Source organism: Calidris pugnax, unplaced genomic scaffold, assembly GCF_001431845.1.
Source record: "Calidris pugnax isolate Ruff unplaced genomic scaffold, ASM143184v1 scaffold44, whole genome shotgun sequence".
Classification (NCBI taxonomy): domain Eukaryota; kingdom Metazoa; phylum Chordata; class Aves; order Charadriiformes; family Scolopacidae; genus Calidris; species Calidris pugnax.
The window spans coordinates 41977400-41995003 of record NW_015094506.1 but is presented as its reverse complement, the minus strand read 5'-3'; the positions used below and the strand labels follow the sequence as shown (position 1 = coordinate 41995003).

At 35.0% G+C, this 17604-nt stretch overlaps 1 protein-coding gene across 1 annotated transcript in view; it reads left to right on the top strand.

The window, feature by feature from the left end:
- Positions 1 to 17604, top strand: part of TBC1D22A (TBC1 domain family member 22A) — a 177018-nt gene that overhangs the window by 124584 nt on the left and 34830 nt on the right. The window contains exon 12 of the mRNA XM_014964131.1: positions 17151 to 17246. Within this exon, the coding sequence (XP_014819617.1) occupies positions 17151 to 17246 (96 nt within the window). The remainder of the gene's footprint in view (positions 1 to 17150; positions 17247 to 17604) is intronic.

Here is a 17604-nt window from a genome sequence, read left to right as displayed (position 1 = left end):
GAATAAAGGAGCTTTACAGCTGATTGAAGTCAAGTAGTAGGGCCATTGTAAAGGCTCACAAGAAGATTACTGATGAATACCATTACTGCTGGAGGTTGGACCAGCAATTGTGCATGTCCATGCTTTCTTATAGAGAGTGAATAATGAAAGAGAGTGTGTGTTAATAATTATGAAATAGCTATGCTTTCCTTTTCTAGAGGGAAGATGGCGGTGTCCATTTGACTTCAGAGTGCTAAGAATTATGTGATAAATGTTTACCATGTTCTGAGAAACCTTCATTTTTAAGTGGTGATTGGAGCTGTGGTTATATTATTTCTCTAGTTCTGAATATCAGAATAAAGAAAATTGAGCATGATATTCTGTTTTAGTCTGGATCAAAAGGTGTTTTGCCACTTCAGGAATTAATGGAAATATACATTTTTCCCTATCTTTTGCACTGCAACATTCTCATTTTTCTTGTGACAGGAGACAGATTGAAGGCTTTGAATTTATTGCAGTATATTGAACATTCTTTGCTTATAAACGAAGCAGATGGCTGAGAGAAAATCACAGACTCTTCTGTAGTTTAGTTTGGCTGAACATTTTTGAAACTACAATACTTTGTGTCTGACTGTCCTTTCTTGCAGAGAGAGAGTATACGGGGAAAGATTACATCAAATTCCCAGTTTGACTCTCATTTTTTTCTGTTATGCTTGTAAGTGATGATGGAAATAGAAGATATAAAAACTGTGCAGGAAGTCTTTCATTTGCAAGAGGATAGTTCTTAACTACCTGTACTACCTCTGACAGGACCCTGAGTACTCAGTAAAACCTCAGGTTGTCCTGAGCTTGGAGGTAGGTTAACACAGCTCCTTCTCTTTTACTTGAAAGCATTCCAAAAAGGCTTTTTGAATTGTTTAAATTTTGCTTTTTATTAAGTAGAATAATTAGTTTCTTTACTGGTCAAAAAATTCTATTTCTAAGAGAGCAGAATTAAAAGGAGTTTTTAGACAACGCTACCTCTATTCACTACATCTTTGTAGGGCGGGTTTGCTTCCAGGTTAGATTTCTAGCTTTGAGTGTCTGCATTGGCAAATAGTGCAATGCAATAAGAGTGGATCTGTGGAGAGAAACTCTACAATGCAAGCCATGATTCAGTACCTGAATGTATGTGAGAATGTATTTCCAAAGAATGCTTGCAACCCAACCCAAAACACTGCAGGAGCTGTGCCCTTAATGACTTTCTGAATCCTAGCAAGCTCCTTGGAGCCCTCTCTGACCTCTACAAGATTTTTTTCATCAAATTCTGTTTGCTTTCTGATCCTCTCATCAGTCTTTCTGGCTATGGTTGGTGCAGGCCCCCAGTTCTTTGCTGTAGTTTTTCTTCCGGGGTTCACTGTGGTCACTGGAACTTTTCTTCCTAGATGTTCTCAGTTGCTGTGAAGGGAAACTCTTAAGGGATCTCACTTTTCCTCTGGAGGCCTCTTGCTGACCTCCTGGTGTCTGTTTTCCAAAAGGAATGTATCAAGCTGACAGTCTTTCACAATAGTCTTAAATTGGATCATCATAAATATCCATGTGATTACTGTACACTGTATTGTATAACTTTTAATATATATTCCGATGTTTTTGAGAGATGACAATAATTAGACACTATGCTGTGATTGTTTTTGTCCTTTATCTGTCTTTGAGAACAATGGCAATAATTCCGTAGATTGTGTTGATACCACTGAATGAAAAAGGTATTATGGAAAGTAATAAATGGAAATGATGCCTCCAACTTATATTTGCTCTGAATTTGTTTCTAATGGAACTTTTATGAAACACAATAAATAGTACTGAAAATGCAAGTTTTGTGTATTGACTTCGGAAATAGTAATAATACCTTGAATAAGCTAAATAGATATGAAAAGCTATGCAGCAGGTTTTTTTGCATTCTAGGCAGAAATAAATAGTTTAGTTTGAAGGGGAAACATGGTCTAGTAGATAGAGCAATAGAGATAACAGTTGAAATGCATGTGCTTTCTTACTCTTTCCTTTAAATACTGTCAATCCTTTTTTTTTTTTCTCTTTTGCAAAAAGTTATGGATGAAAATAATGTCAAGAGTCTACCGTTTTCTTTCCATAAATGGAGAACAGAAATTTTTAAAGTTTTGTCAAAATTACTAAATACCAATCAGCTCAACAAAAACTGTATCTTTTTATTATCCTTTAATAAATAGTCATGTAGCTGAAAAAAAATCTTATACATTGTGCTCAAATACTTTTCCACAAAATTAACCGTAACATTTTCATGATTGAGGCTTTAAGTTCTAATAGTTTTCCTGTTTGATAATAAGCAGTTTTTTCTTTTTTTAACTAGATTCTTTGTTTGTAAATAGTAATTTATCAAACCTGTGGAAAAACAGTGTGTTAGTTGGAAAACAAATCAATCTGTCCATTCTGAAAGGTATAAACAACTTGCATTAGTGATACTTTTGTAAAGCTTAGATTGCAAATAGAGGAAAGTTGTCTCTTAGGTATGTTTTAACTTCATTTAAATATTTCAGGAAAAATTGCTTTTAAGAGGGTGATGTGCTGTTGTTTTATTTTTAAATAATCCAACACCTGCTTTTTGATAAAATATTTTTATAATTAAAAACTTTAATTTTGTTGAGATACCCATAAGTTACAATTTGAAATACATTTTGTTGCATGAATCAGTATCGCTTTTCAAAGTTAAATATTTAAAGTGCAGCCTAAATGTTTGTATGATTGCAGTATTTTTATTTTTTTCTGTGTGATTATTAATATCATATCTAAATACATGCTATGTAAATTAAGGATGTGGTAAAAAGATTTTTGGTTTTCTGACTTGTAGATTCCCATCCCCGGTGGTATTGAGTCCTGTTTCATTACACTTAAGTTCTTCATTTCTTTTGCTCTAACTGGGCTATGACTTCTGGGTTGAATGTTTTTTTTTTCTTGTTTTAAATTCTCTGTGTCTCTGGTCCTGTACTCTTTATGGAAACAGAACTCTGCAGTCTGGATCCCTGTAGGCTCTCAGTGAGCGGTGCGTGACAACCTTTGCTTCCCGCCTGTTTCCATAGTAGCAGCACCTTGTCATTTTTCAGAAATGAGTATTAATTTGGTTTATAGTTTAAGACCGCAGGGATGCAGAGGCTTTTCACAGCCTTCTAAGACTAGCCATGCTTTATTGAGGTAATGTGAAAAATAAACAGGTCTAGAAAAATTCATAGAATTGTGGAATAGTCTTGGTTGGAAGTCCAACCATCAACCCAGCACTGCCAAGTCCACCACTAAACTGTGTCCCTAAGTACCACATCTACCTGTCTTTTAAATACCTCCAGGGATGGCAATTCCAACACTTCCTGGGCAGCCTGTTCCAATATTTAATAACCCTTTTGGTGAAGAAAATTTTCTGATATCCAACCTAAACCTCCCCTGGTGTAACTTGAGGCCATTTCTTCTTGTCCAATTGCCTATGACTTGGGAGAAGAGACTAACACCCATATTGCTACAATTTCCTTTCAGGTAGTTGTAGAGAGTGATAAGGTCTCCCCTCAGCCTTCTTTTCTCTGGGCTAAACAACCCCAGTTCTGTCAGCTGCTCTTCATAATACTTGTTATCCAGACTCTTCACTAGCTTCATTGCCTTCTCTGGAGTTGCTCCAGCACCTCAATGTCTTTTTTGTAGTGAGGGGCCCAAAACTGAACACAGTATTTGAGGTGGGGAAAGATAAGTTAATTGGGGAAAGATCGGTTAATTGTTTGACACTGGTATTTCAGTCCCTGTCCCTGGACAAGCAGTTTCTGCCTGGCTCTCGCAGTCTCTTTGGTGTGTAAATCTTCAGTAGAACTTTGCGTGAGCTGATGTTGTTTTCCAGCTCATTTTGCAATGCACATTGGTTGGTTAGAGCATGTTTCTTCCAACTAATGTCACTGTACTGCCTCCATTTTGACTGAAATGAGCTACAGACATTGTCGGTATACGGTGAGCCATTCTGTGATAGCAGAGATATTATACTGGTAAGTTTTTAATACTACCCTGAAAAATAACTTGTACAGAAAACAGTTTTCCAAAATGGTATTAGATGATCAGTGTTGGCTTGCGTACATTTTTTTAAGGTATAGAAAAATCTAATTTCAGTAAAACTTTTTTTCTTTTTATTTTCTATTTAATTTTTCTACATCCTTTACTATTTTCATACTAACTTTGGGTGTTTGGGAATTGAGGAATACCAGTGTACATAAAGTAACTGGGGATGAGTAAGCTGGGTCAAAAATCCTGTAGCTACTTACCAAATGAGGCTGTATTTTCAGCTTAAATGGTACCCAAGATCTTAAAACATTGGGACTGAGATAAATTTATGTTTGAACATACAGCTTGACATGCTTCTTTCCAACATTTTGGGGTATATTCTAGTCAGATTTTAAAACCTAAAAGTTCACAGCCTTCAGTCTTCATTGCTATAAGCAAAACCATGTGGGAAAAATCTGTTTAATTTGAAAAACGCTATAAAGCTGAAGGACAGATGCAGTAAAAAATTACATTTTGGTGATACATCTATCAATAGATAAACCTATTATTTTAGTTCCCGTCTTGGGAACTAATATTTTGTTTGGTTTCGGTTGTAATGTTCTAGAGGCTGAATTCTTATTTTTCTAAATATTTGTTCGTTTCATGTTTGTTTTCTTGATAAAATTCATCCTGAAGCCTGGCAGCATATTTTTTTTATGATTGTCTTCTTGTTGCTTGTTACAACTTAATAAAAGAGGTTTGAAGAAAATTATATGGAAGTATAATTTATAACCTCAGTAGGCAATCTTTTAAGTCTTGAGTAAAATAAATTGTAAAACTCTTCGTAAAATTTGGAGCAATGTTTAGGAATCTAATGCAGTATGCAGTGTTCGGGTTGTTTTGGTAGGACTAGTATTGTGCTTTTAAATTATTTGCTCAATAGTTCCTGATTAAAGAAATTGCAGAAGTACTACACTAGATGTTAATTGTGAATTTCAGCTGAAGATTCTGTGTTCAGCCAAAAAATTCAATCAGAAAGCTTTTATTTGAATCAAACTGCCCTCCCATTTTGAGCCACATAAGGCTATGGAGATGGAGATTAGGGCACTCTTGCAGCTTTGTCATCTGTTGGAAGCATCTCAAGATACTGGTACTGGAGACACAGCCCTTTAAATGTCAATGTGGATTAGTGAAGAGATGCTCACAGAAGCTGGTGGAAAGAAAAAAGCAAGCTGTGTTTACTCATGGCAGTAAGAGATTTGAATAACTTAAACCTCAAACTGGTGCTATCATGTCAAATGGGAAAACCGTGAAGCTGTGCTGGCCACCTCAGGCTGTCAGTAGGGAAGAAGCTGTTGCAGAGCAAGGGCTTTTCAAGCTACACAGCTGTGGTGTATGGAGTAAGGTTGTCCTGAAGAAGAAAAAAAAAGTTTTATTGGTAATATTAGAATTAATAAAGTTGTCCGCAGGTGGTAATTCCTTAGAATTTGCCTCAGTTTCTGCCAATTTTTTCTTCATTTCTACTGCTATAGGATATTCTCATAGAAACTTTTCTCAACAAAGCAGTTGCAATCGATATGCTTGGGAGAGCATCGATAGTTAGTGTATGATACACCCGAGCTGGAGAAACGTATGAGAGTGTTACTGTCTCATAATTGCTCAGGGCTCTTCAGGGTCAAGACAGATCTTTCAGTTCTCAGAGATAAGAGTAGTAGCATCAGAGTTAACCTCCAGAGAACCTTGATAAAGCAGATTGTGAGTACTTTACAGGTGTTGTCGTTCCCACATAAGTCTTTTCTTTCAGGCTGCTCTCTTCTGTCAGTGATCCCGTGTGAAGACTGATTATTAGGGCAAACTTTGACTTGATTGTTGCCCACCAGGTTTTGTTTTTCAGCATTTTGAGATGATTCAAAGCAAAGAGCTTGCCTTGATTCAATGTCCTGAGACATATTTAAGTACTGAGTGGGATCTGGTATCCATTGAGGTGTTAGCATCTTCAGAACAATAGTGTTGTTCACGGGAAATATTTTTGCTAAAGCTGATAAAGTCAATAGTATTTGGTGGATTTAGTTTCTCATTCTGATCAGAGTTCAGCAGAGCTGCACCCATTCATCACTTTGTTGTGTGCTAACCGGTTGTTGGATGAGAGTGGTCTGAAGAGTATTTTTTGGATTAGCTTGATGATTCTTTTGTGTTAACTGTTTAGGTAAGAAGCAGCTTATTTTATTCATCCAGACAAGATCAAGCTCCTGGCAATAGCTATCCAAGTATCTAATGAATTTAATTAAAATGCATGCATTATTACCATTTCCAGCTGTGATACTGAGTGACTAGCAATTTTCAGATACTTGGAATGAGCTATGGTGTTGGATTTTCAGTTGCTTTTGACATCAGCCCTTTTATAAAGCTGCAGTTTTGCAGAATCACGACTGTAAAGCGTGTGTGCTGGACGTAACAGAAGAGCAGCTGAATAATGTTTTCAGATGTTTTGCTTTTTCTCCTCTTTAATCAGTGAAGATGCTGCTGCATTCAGCAGCTGCCTACTTTAATTTCTGTGGCATTATTAGTATGTTATTTTTTATTGAAGCTGAATGAAATGTAAAGCATGCAGGCCAAAGAATGTTGTTAGCACTCATATGGTCACAAAAAGCTTGGTGCAATTATCTAACCATCATCACAAGACAAGATTGAATATTCAGCCAAATTGCCATGTAAGACACTGATTCAGACAGTGTTGCTCTGCAAGGAAGCAGTATTTTCATGAATAATTGTTAAGATTTTTGCAGGTCAGCAAGTGGAGGAAAATACCAGTTCCAACTATTTTCTGGTGTCTAGAGGAACACTGGTAATCAGAAATTAAGGATTTTCTTGCTAGGCTGTAGAATGTCATGTGGTTTAATGAGGAGAGAATGGGATGAAAAAAGCTAGTGGTGTACCTTGGGTATCTTTAGAATGGTTGTGCTAGAAACTTTGGGTGCTGTTTTTGACTCTGATGTCATGACTTGACTCTGTCATGACAAAGCTGGGAAAGATTAGCTTAGAGAACCCGAATGGAGGGCAATAGCTTGTGCTTACTAAATACTTTTTTTTATCCACTATCCTATTCACTTTTCTTCTTGGTCAACAAGACTGCCTATTAGCAAACCTGTGACTGAATGCAATACATGTATTTGTTCGTTCTCAGTTCTTATGGTGTGTTCCTTGAAAGAATGAAAAAGTCATTGGAACAGTTTGCTTGAAAATTTAGTTGTTGTTATTATTAAGAAGAATATGTCTCCCTTAGACCACACAAGGTTTTGGTATAAATGTAATTTTATGTTCAGAATCTAATCAGAAATCTTCTCAAAACATTTACATATTACATTGGTGTAATCATCCCTTCAATTTACATATGTGGGAATTTGAGTATCGTAGAGTTTCTGTTCACTGGACAAGAATTCATTAATGTCTTTATTGCATTATGGAATACGCTTTGCTCAAATGGCCAGTAATATTTCAGTTAAGCATTCATTGCAATCAAAACACCAACTTTTGTCCAAAAAGGCACACGTGTAGGCCTCTGTATCTGGAAGTGACATATGTGGCTTTAAACTTACTCAGTGAGATGATGTCTTTGAATTACATGTTGGCAGTGTGTCAGTAAGCATCTTCTTGTTATTTGCTGAGTGAAATAAGCAATGTTCACTTTTAATACTGTTCTTTAGATGTTGGTTTTGTCTTTTCATGTATATGTGATGTGATACGTATTTGTACAGTTACTCAAATGATTTTTTTTTAGTTTTTTTTTTTTGTTGAGCTAACACTTTACTTCTTGTAGGTCTGCTTTGAATAATTAATTAAATAACTATTATTAAAGCTAATAATATGATAAGCTAAAGCAAATTAATCAAACAATTATACAACTATTATGTAACTGTTTCAGTATCCTTGATATCCGGGGGCTAAAAGCTCTAGTGGTTGTCTTGAGCGTGGATTATGTATTTCAGCAAAATGTGATAACTGATGAATATCTGCAGAAAAGGATATCATTGTGCTCTTTTTAATGAACTAACAATTTTATAAAAAAATATCAGCAGTCCCATTGTTTAGAATAAAGGGATATATGTAAATGAGACCAGTGCTGAAATTGTATTTAAACAATGCTGACAGTTCTTCTATTGTGTCCATTAATTAATTTCCCAGCATCAAGGTTCTCTGGGAATGAACCTTAAAAATAATTAAAATGATACATGAGGTAAATAGTTTAGAAATTCAAACGGTGATAAATAGGGAATTAGTTTAGTAAATATTAGTCATACTGCTTATTTGTGCTTATTTGACCTTTAAAAGCAGGTTATTGAGGAAGCATGATCTGATTCTGATTCACATGATTTGCTAAAGTTCTGCTCACAGTGGAAAAGTTGCCCTACTCTTTTTTAATCAGTGGTGCCTGTCCTTGTTTCTTATATTAGTCTGATATAAGCAGGTTACCATTTATGTAAAAGTATTTTGCCTTACAGCAGTTCTTCAGAATTAAATCAGTTGCAGCATATTTTTACTAATGATCTGGATTTAGTTAAGGCTTTGTAAGGTAAATCATATCTTTAAGTAGAATTCTGTGAATAAAAGCGGTTTTGGTGTGACACAGCTTTGCTTTTTTCTACAACCTTTTTGGCCAACTAGTTGGTGTCAAGTCGCTACTTTAGAAGGAATTCAAATGTTTAAGTTCAAACTAAATTAGTGATTTCAGATAGAATGCATAGAGTCTTACTTAATTAGAAGGAAACTTCAAAATAAATTTCTTTCCAGCTGGACAACCATGTCTGAAAAATTGAAGCTCAACTTTAAGCCTAGCTTAAAATAAAAGAAGTCTTTGCAATTAATGTTCTTTCTGTCTTTGAATGTAGATGAAACAAAGATGAGATTTAAATTGTGGTGTCCCAAATGTGCATTCCTTTGAAAATATCTTGTCTGGAGGTTTTCACTCAAATCTGCCATGTAACCTATTAAAAAGAAATAGCTTTTTAGAAAATGTTCTCAATTCCACGTGTGCTGGGAGGGCGCAACTAGTCTGTCACTTTGGGGTTTATCCTCGTCTAACTGCTCCTCAGCCTTTCCACAACCACTCAGTCAGCACTTCCATGACTTCTCTCATGCAAGAGGGATTTTAAGTTACAGTGGGGCACATCTGAGTAAGTTAAAGATGCAAAATGAATTTTCTGCGAAATAGCTAGAGAGTTAGACTTTTAAAGTGTGTGTACGTTTTTGAAAAGACTGTTGGTAGTGTCCTCTTCTTATATCCTCTTACAGCTTGGGTATTTTCCTGAGGAAAATACTCAGGACTACGGGTTGTAGGAAAGTGTAGACTTCAGCTTTAGGGAAGTGTATTCAGCTTTATACTCGTGCAAGAAACATTGTGTGCTTGTGTTTCATGCTGTTAGAGGAAGTAAAGAACATAGTAATGCTTAGTGTTAATTACACAGAGATTCTCTACTTTAAGTCATTATACTGCAGCATGGCTTGGTAGGATAATTAGGCACTATATTAATGGCTCAAACCAAAATACTTTGTTCTTTAATACATTAACTATGGTGAACAGCAGAAAATACAGCAGTAAGCAAGCAACCACTTTTAAAAACCTAAACAGTATAAATTATCCCCTGTTATTGATGAGGACTTATAACGTTATGTGGCTGTTATTTGTTAATGCACTGAAACCAGCCTGGACTAGTTCTATTAGTTCTTGCTGCTGGTTCTGCTTTTTTCATCTCTCAACAAGTGAGGAGTTGTTGATGTTAAATACTTACATTGAAGAAAAACTTGCAGAAAGTGTTATTTTTTTTTTCAGCTAAAGGAGCCATAAATACATATATCATATTGGGGTTTTATCTCATCCCTTACCATTATGTTTGGTGTTAGCTAAAATCACAGTGATTGATTATCACTGGTAGAATTCATGCTCACATTGCCACATCCCTGTTCTTGCCGTGTTCTATCTAGACATATCTAGTAGGTAAAATGGAAGTTGTTTGCCCTCTGCTTTGCAGAAATTCAAAGCAGCAAATTAAGTAATATTTTCTGCAGTAAGTACAAAGGACAACTAATGGTCACTCTTCACTGCAGATGAGAAGAGGCTTATTAACACGGAAAATTACAGAAAATAAATCAATAAGCTTTCTGATAGTTTCACTATGCATAATTCTTCTATGTGTATCTTGGTTCTTTTCGAAGTAATGTTGGAAATAAATGTTGCAAAATGTAATTGTTCTCCCTGTGTAGAGTTCAACGTCACCTTGCATTTGTATCAAAGGCATTCTCCAAGAAAACTTTCTTAGTCCACTCTCTTCTGTAAATACCCAGTTCAACAAGAAAGGACTATAAGGGTATTGCATGAGCACCTCCGTTCTTTGCTAAATCTAGCAACTCCCCTGTGTGTGAGAGTAATAAAGCACCACCCATGAGGAGAAAATAGTGACTGTGAAGGTACCTCATCGAGTGAGAATCCACTTGACATCCTAGTCATGGTGAACTCTTTAAAAACTTCTTGATGAACTCTTTAAATGAACCAAATAAGAAACACTGATTATTTATTTATTTATTTATTTTTTAACCACAGTTTATTCTGGAAAATCTAAGACAAAAAAATCAAATACTTGAAGTTGGTTATTTTTTATTCTGTTTGAATTGAATGTATTAGCAAGTGAAGCGGGTGGTAATTTAAACTCTGTTCTCAAAATACAAGCTAAAGTGGAAAGGTATATGAAAGATACTTCTTAAAACTAAATGATTACTGAAAGACCAGATAAATCAGGTAAATAGTAATTATCAATAGCCTCTGTTTATATTTAATATTGATTAATAGCCTTACCATGAATTTTGAAGGCCATATGAAGCATTCTAACAATGCAAGACATTGATCCAAAAAAATTCCAGTAATGGTCTATGTTTCTTGTGGGCTGGGATTTTGTGGCAGAGGTGTATGTTGCAAGTTATCTTTAGGGAACTGTTACCAAGTTGTTGTTGACTGGATCAGAGAGACCAGCTACTAATTATTATGAAATGTGATCTTCACCTAGTTTTCAGCATAAATCTGACAAATCTAAGAGAACATTGTAAGATAAGTAATTTTTTTGAACATTCTTAGCAGAAATAGGAAATGTAAGAACAGTTCTTATAAAGGTTTTTTTTAAGTAGCCCTTCTATAAGGTACTTACAGGGATCATTGAGGCCTGTGGTAATAATTTTTGCGTGGTGTTTTGGCTGTGCCAGATACTGCTAACTTGCTGTTATGACCTAAAAATGTTAGTTTCCATTACAGATTTTAAAGTGCTATGAAATGTGTTTGGATCAGATTTGTTTTTATTGCAAAGATCAATCCAACCCATGAATTCTCATATTAATAGATGGATATTTGCATTAGAAACAGCTACTTACAGGCCTATAAGTAAGGTTGTTATTGGTTTGGGGGGGTGGGAGGTTAAGCATAAATGATCAAACTTTGTTGCTGGTGAAATAAAAATGATAGAAGACAATCCAAAATGTGCTAACTCAACAAAAATAAATGTTTTTCATAGGTATTTTTATGTATAACTGTAAAATACTTTTTAATGTGTATCATGACTAAAATTTGATTTTTTAACACCACAGAATAATCAAAAATTCATTATAAAACCAACTGTAAAACTGGCAGGCAGGAGAAGGTTATGATCCTACATGAGTTGGTAGGCTGCTGTGATGAAATATAGTGAAATAAAATGAAAATAGTTGCAATCCTTGAAGTATTCCAGTATCTTTTAGAATGACAAGTTTTAGGTGACTTCAATACAGTGTTCTCCAAATTTAATCAAAATATTCTTTAACCATGAATAAATATGACATTTTAAGAAAGTGTTGTCATGATTTTTGTAGTGAGAAATTACACCTTGCAAAGCATTAAGAGCCAGTGAACATATGCACCAGGATGATGTAGCCTGTTGAGATTGCTGAAAACAGTGAAGAAGGTTCTTCACTAAAGGTTATTAAAGAAAAAACACAGCTGTGGAATTAAAGGGAATGCCCTTGTATGGATAATAACTGTCTGAAAGATAGAAAACAGATGGTAGGAACAAGCAGGCAGGTTTCAAAATTAAAGGAAATCACATGTAATTTTTTTACAAGTTGTGATAAGGCTTTAGCTGTTTCTGCTGAAGTGATTGGAAAACAGATACAGGAGTGAGACAGCAAAGTTTGCTGACAGCACTGTGTTATTGTGAGTAGTAAAGGTGGGAGGTTGACAGCCAGGCGTTGCAGGACTTCATGTTCCTGTAAATAACAGGGAAAATTCTACGTGGACAAATATAAAGTGATATTGTGTGTGTGTGTGTGTGTTTGGAACAATCCTAACTTTACCAGTATAGCTGTGGGCTTCAAGTTAGCTCTCTACACTCATGCACAAGAGGAAAAGATGAGCTCAGTAGCAGTCAAGAAAGAAAATGGGAAAAAACCCCAAAAGCTAGGAATTGCTGGGAAGGGCAAAGAGAACAACATGTCATCGTGCAGCTGTGAGAATTGTGGTCTTTCTGCATATTATGTGCTGTATACAGTTCAGACCTTATTTCAAAATGAGAAAAGTACAAGAAAGGATGCTTAAGAAGGCTGAGCAAAGATGGTGGAACAGGTATAAAAAGAATGGTGGAATAGACAAAAAAAAAAAATCCAGTCTGCATAAGAAAACAAAAGATGAAAGGACCGAAGAAAGTGAATAGGAAACGATTGTTCATACCCTCCTTCAGTGCAGGAACTGAACAGTTTTGAATGAAACTAAGGGATTCTGTGATTCTGTTTTGTGATTACCAAAAAAGCGTACAGTTTCAGAAAGCTTTGGGCAGGTGAGTTAAGACACATCCATTAACAACTATTAAATAGACATATTTTACAGCTTGTGTAAGGACATCTCTGAGCACAAAATCATTGAAAGTTGGACAGTATTCTTGGGAGGCACTGCAATATGCTTGTATTCCTACACTTGTAGTTATCTGCTGTTGGTCATTCCTGGTGGCAGGATAGTTACCCTCATGGACCTCTCCCTGGTGTGCTCGTGCTGTGTTTCTGAGACTGGAACTTGGCCTCAGTTTTAACGGGTGGATTGAGTTTGTGCCTGGAAAGTCGGAGCTCCTGGCTGATGGAAAAGGCAAATCTTGGAGGAGCAGCCATCATATTGGCCTTTCCATGATGATCCTGTGCTGGCTTCTTTCTCTTTTTCTGCCGTAGATTGCTTGGATAATTTTGAAAAAATTACTTAAAACCTCTTTACAGCTAAACTATCTGCTCTTTGTAATGTAAAACCAGAAATGTTTAAAGTTGCTTTATTCATCTGTAATCATAAAGTGTTTGGATGTCCTTGTGTCTGAGCCATTATTTGCGTGTGAAATGTGGGGGGTTAATACCTAACCCTGGCACAATTTCATAGCTTTAATCATTTTTGGTACTTAAAAAATAATTGCATATTCTATTTACTCTATCAACAAATACAATACCATGAGATATTACCCTCCTTAAATGCTGAAGTATCCAGGGTATGGGAGGCAGGTTAGACTAATCATTGATTAGACGATAATCAGTGTAGTCGTACAATGAAATTTACATTCTTTCCATGATTGTCTAATTCAAGAAGTTTGGGGAGTGCAGTATAAAGAATGCCTTTCATTTCAGCTGCAGAGGAGATCCAGCATTTGCAGGGCAATGAGATATTTGTGATGTTAACAATCTAAATGATTTTTATTGATAATGACAGATGGTTCTTAGATAATGTGCTCTGAGTTGTCTGTAATATGTTCAGAATAAGTCTTCTGGAAGGTTGTACATCTGTCTTGCGATCTTTTGCTAAAATACTTAAATCAAGGTCATTGTTTATATTTGATTTTAAATAGCTTTTAGCTGGTAGTCTGCATTTCTGTACATTTAGAGATCAAACTGTTTGTAACTTCAAAAGCTACAAATGGAAAAGTGTAATAGGTAGCAGGTGTTAGAAAAGGCAATTATGCATTAGCTGTTTTACTCAATTTCCAAAACTGTCTAAAACTATCCATTGGAAATACTTTGTAGCCTAGACTTATCTCTGAAGCATGATGAATTTTTAAATCTATAGGGGAATATGCATTTTTTTCTCTAATGAATTGCATATTTAAACCCATTTGGTTTCATTTAAAAGAGCTGAAGAAAATTGTATTGGAGAAAAAAAAAGGTTGAACAGAAAAATCTCGAGAAAAAGTGCAGGTTCTTATGTACCTCCAAATATTTTTTCGTGCAATTCCATTTTGAGTTTCCAGTATTGCAGTTCTGGGGATTTTTTTTGCTTTTAATTTTTTGTTAGGCCACTTATCTTGACTTTCTGGCTATGGCAGAATTTTCTTTATTATCTTGGGCTTAAAATCAGAATCTTAGGTTATCAGAAAAAAAAAGAATACTCTGATGATCTAATTTGACTACCTAGGTAATACTGGTTTGTGATTCAGTGTAAGAGAGGGCAAAATAAATAATTTTGCCAACAGCTACTGCAAATTGACTTTGAAAGTTAAAATACTGCTTTCAGGCAGATTTCTTTAATCCTGCTCCCTTCTCCCCTATGCTTTTCAAGAATTTACATAATGTTGAGGAGAGAGAAGAAAGCAGAATTAATATATATGAATACCAAACCAAGTTCCTTTCAGTCCCCTTTTTCTTGCTCATGTCATGTAATTAAAGAAATGTAAGATTTTATTCTACTCAAGTAGGATAACAAATAATCCACTTTGTAACCATCATTTTTCTTCTTCCCTGTTTTCCTGTTAGATTGCCAATGCTTGGGCATTTATGATCTGGAAACAGATCATAGGTCACCGGGTATTGCTGAATTTAGCTGGTTCTTACTATCTCAGAAAGTCTTCACCAGTGACAGCACATACTTCAGAGTGGACTTCTGGAAAACATTTAATGTTTACTTGTACTGAGTGTTGATTTAGTCTTAAACATGGTCTATTTTCACTGTACATTACTACCCTGTTTGCCTTCCAAATTTGAAGAAAATTTGTTACTTTTATGACATTATATTGTGTATTCCAAATGAATAGAAACTTTTCATGTATGATTAAGGGCTGCTGCTTGAAAGGACATTTTAAAAATTCATGTTAAAAGTGAGAAATTGATTGCAGCTCAGTGCTGAGAAAAAATAGACCACAAATACTGTTTCTGTACTTAATTTTAAAACTTTAAGATTTTTTTTGTTATTTTTGGGACGAAAATGTTATATTATCAAAGGCTGAATTTAAAATAATACTGCATACTCTGTGATTTTATTTACACAATTAAGTAGGAAGAGGGTTGTTTTCTTAGGATTGGCTTTCTGCATTTTTTAGAGTTGTATTTGATTATTTAAATATTGCTGCAATAGCATCCGATATGAAAAGTGGTAGCACCACTTTGCTTACAAGTATGTCTTATTAGCATACCGTTTTGTGCTTTTATATATGTTAACTTTCCATCCCAAGAGAAAAGCCAACAGTAAAGTAAGAGACGTGGATTTTTCTGGAAGATGGTAGCGAGTACATGATTCTGTAAAGCTGTAACTTTAATATCGTAAATTGGACTTGAATTTTTCTGATTAAGACAAACTCTAGAGAGAAGTCTAGTAAAAATTACCATATGCTTTGTTTATCCTGGGATTTTACAATGTTGTTTATTGTAAAGTCATGTTATTCAAGTAGAGTGCTTTCCTCGAGTAGGAAAAATATCACAGGATTTTATAGAATCATAGATTATGATCAGAATCTTCCTTTTTTGGTTGCAAAATTAACTAATACCCATTTTCAGTTCCAACTACACTTTTAAACTTAAAACTTCCCTGCAAATAACTGGCATTATCTCTTCTCTTGATTCTTGTTGGACAGGATGATCTGTAGGTTCTGTAGCTCCTGACACCGTGTTTGTGCCAAGCCCCGGCAGCACGCTCTGCACGTCCGTCAGGCAGGGCAGAGGAGAAGGGAAAGTAGTAGGTGGAGTAGGAGTATTATTCCTTCTCCAGTTGTGAGAGCAGTGTGGTTATTTTATTGCACTGTTACAAAAGTTTTGTGGAATATTTTAAATACCATGCACTTCTAGGTTAAATAGCAATAAAATAGAAAATTTTTGTCACGTTACGTTTTACATAAGAAGTTGTTTCAGTTCACTTTACTTGAGCAGAACACTCTATTTCTCTAAAGGGTAAACTGCAGTTTTGAATTGACCAATAGAGAATATGAAAAAAAAAAAACCCTACACTTTTAAAATGATACAATTAGATCTTATAGATTATTTAGATATCAGCATTTAAGTATCCCTACACTTGTCAGATTGTGTAGCTTAATTTTATAATTATTATTTTAAAATGTTATTTTAATGATATTTTACATAACATGAGTTCAGTCATCACATTGATAATTAAATATCATAATTGTTTTTTCAGTTCTCAGTGGTATAGAAAATAAAATCTAAGATTAATTTGCTAATACAAGAGAATTTAGTGAAGTCTTTCAAAGTGGGATCACAAATTTTTCTAAACAATTAGGTGTACTTATAAAATCTTAATTTCTAGGGGGAGCTTATAAAGTGACTGAATCTGCTGACTTGAACTAGAACAGAAAGCTGCAGGTCTGAATACAAATCTGAGTTGTAAATGTTTTGTGTTACAATGAGTAGATTTTTTTTGTTTAGTAAAGACCTATAATTCAGTCAAATATAGACCAAGCGGTGTACTTTTAAAATGCTTAATAATGTAATAATTTTCTATAGCAGAATTAATAATTTAAAAAGTTATTACTGGTAGTAGAGTTTGTTCTTAATACTGGAGATGAAGCATATGTTCATGGCATAATGTTGAGCTAGACAGTACAGTATTTCATGTCAGATATAAGCTAACAGATAACATCAGAAATGGAAAACACGTCTGTGAAGAATGAATTTAGATATGAGAAATACCTGACCTTAATTCCCATTACAGATAATAACTGGGAATAGGTTTGGCATACATGAAATGCAAACATGTTTGTGATACAAAGAGAGAGACATTAAGCTGGCATTTGTCATTAGTAGTCAATGCCATAAAAATACACTTGAGGTATATGGTGATCAAAAGTATTATTTGTGTATTGAAAGGATGATATATTTTTTATTTTTTCTAGTCTGAACCAGAGGGCTTTTCTCACTTCCACTTGTACGTCTGTGCTGCCTTCCTTGTCAGGTGGAGGAAAGAGATCCTGGAAGAGAAAGATTTTCAAGTAAGTGAAGGGGATATTTTTCAAGCACACGGTGGTGTTTCTTAAATTTAGCTTCCTAGAGTTACTTGGGGATGAATTTATGACAAAATAGTAGCAATTGCAGCAAGACTGATGGTCTGACTGTTTCTTAGAGTTGCTCCAAAACTGTTAGACCTGAAGTGATGGACTGTAAGCAGTAGGAGATGTATTTTCTTTGTCCACACTGGAAAAAAAAAATGTTGTTTTAACTGAGACAGACTTTGAGAAGATGATTTCTGGAGATACTGTCACAAGTAGAGCCTTGGCATTTCACAAAGAGATTTCCTGAAAAGGTAGCTGGATTTTTTTTTTTTAATCCGAAATGCCTCACTGGAGTTAT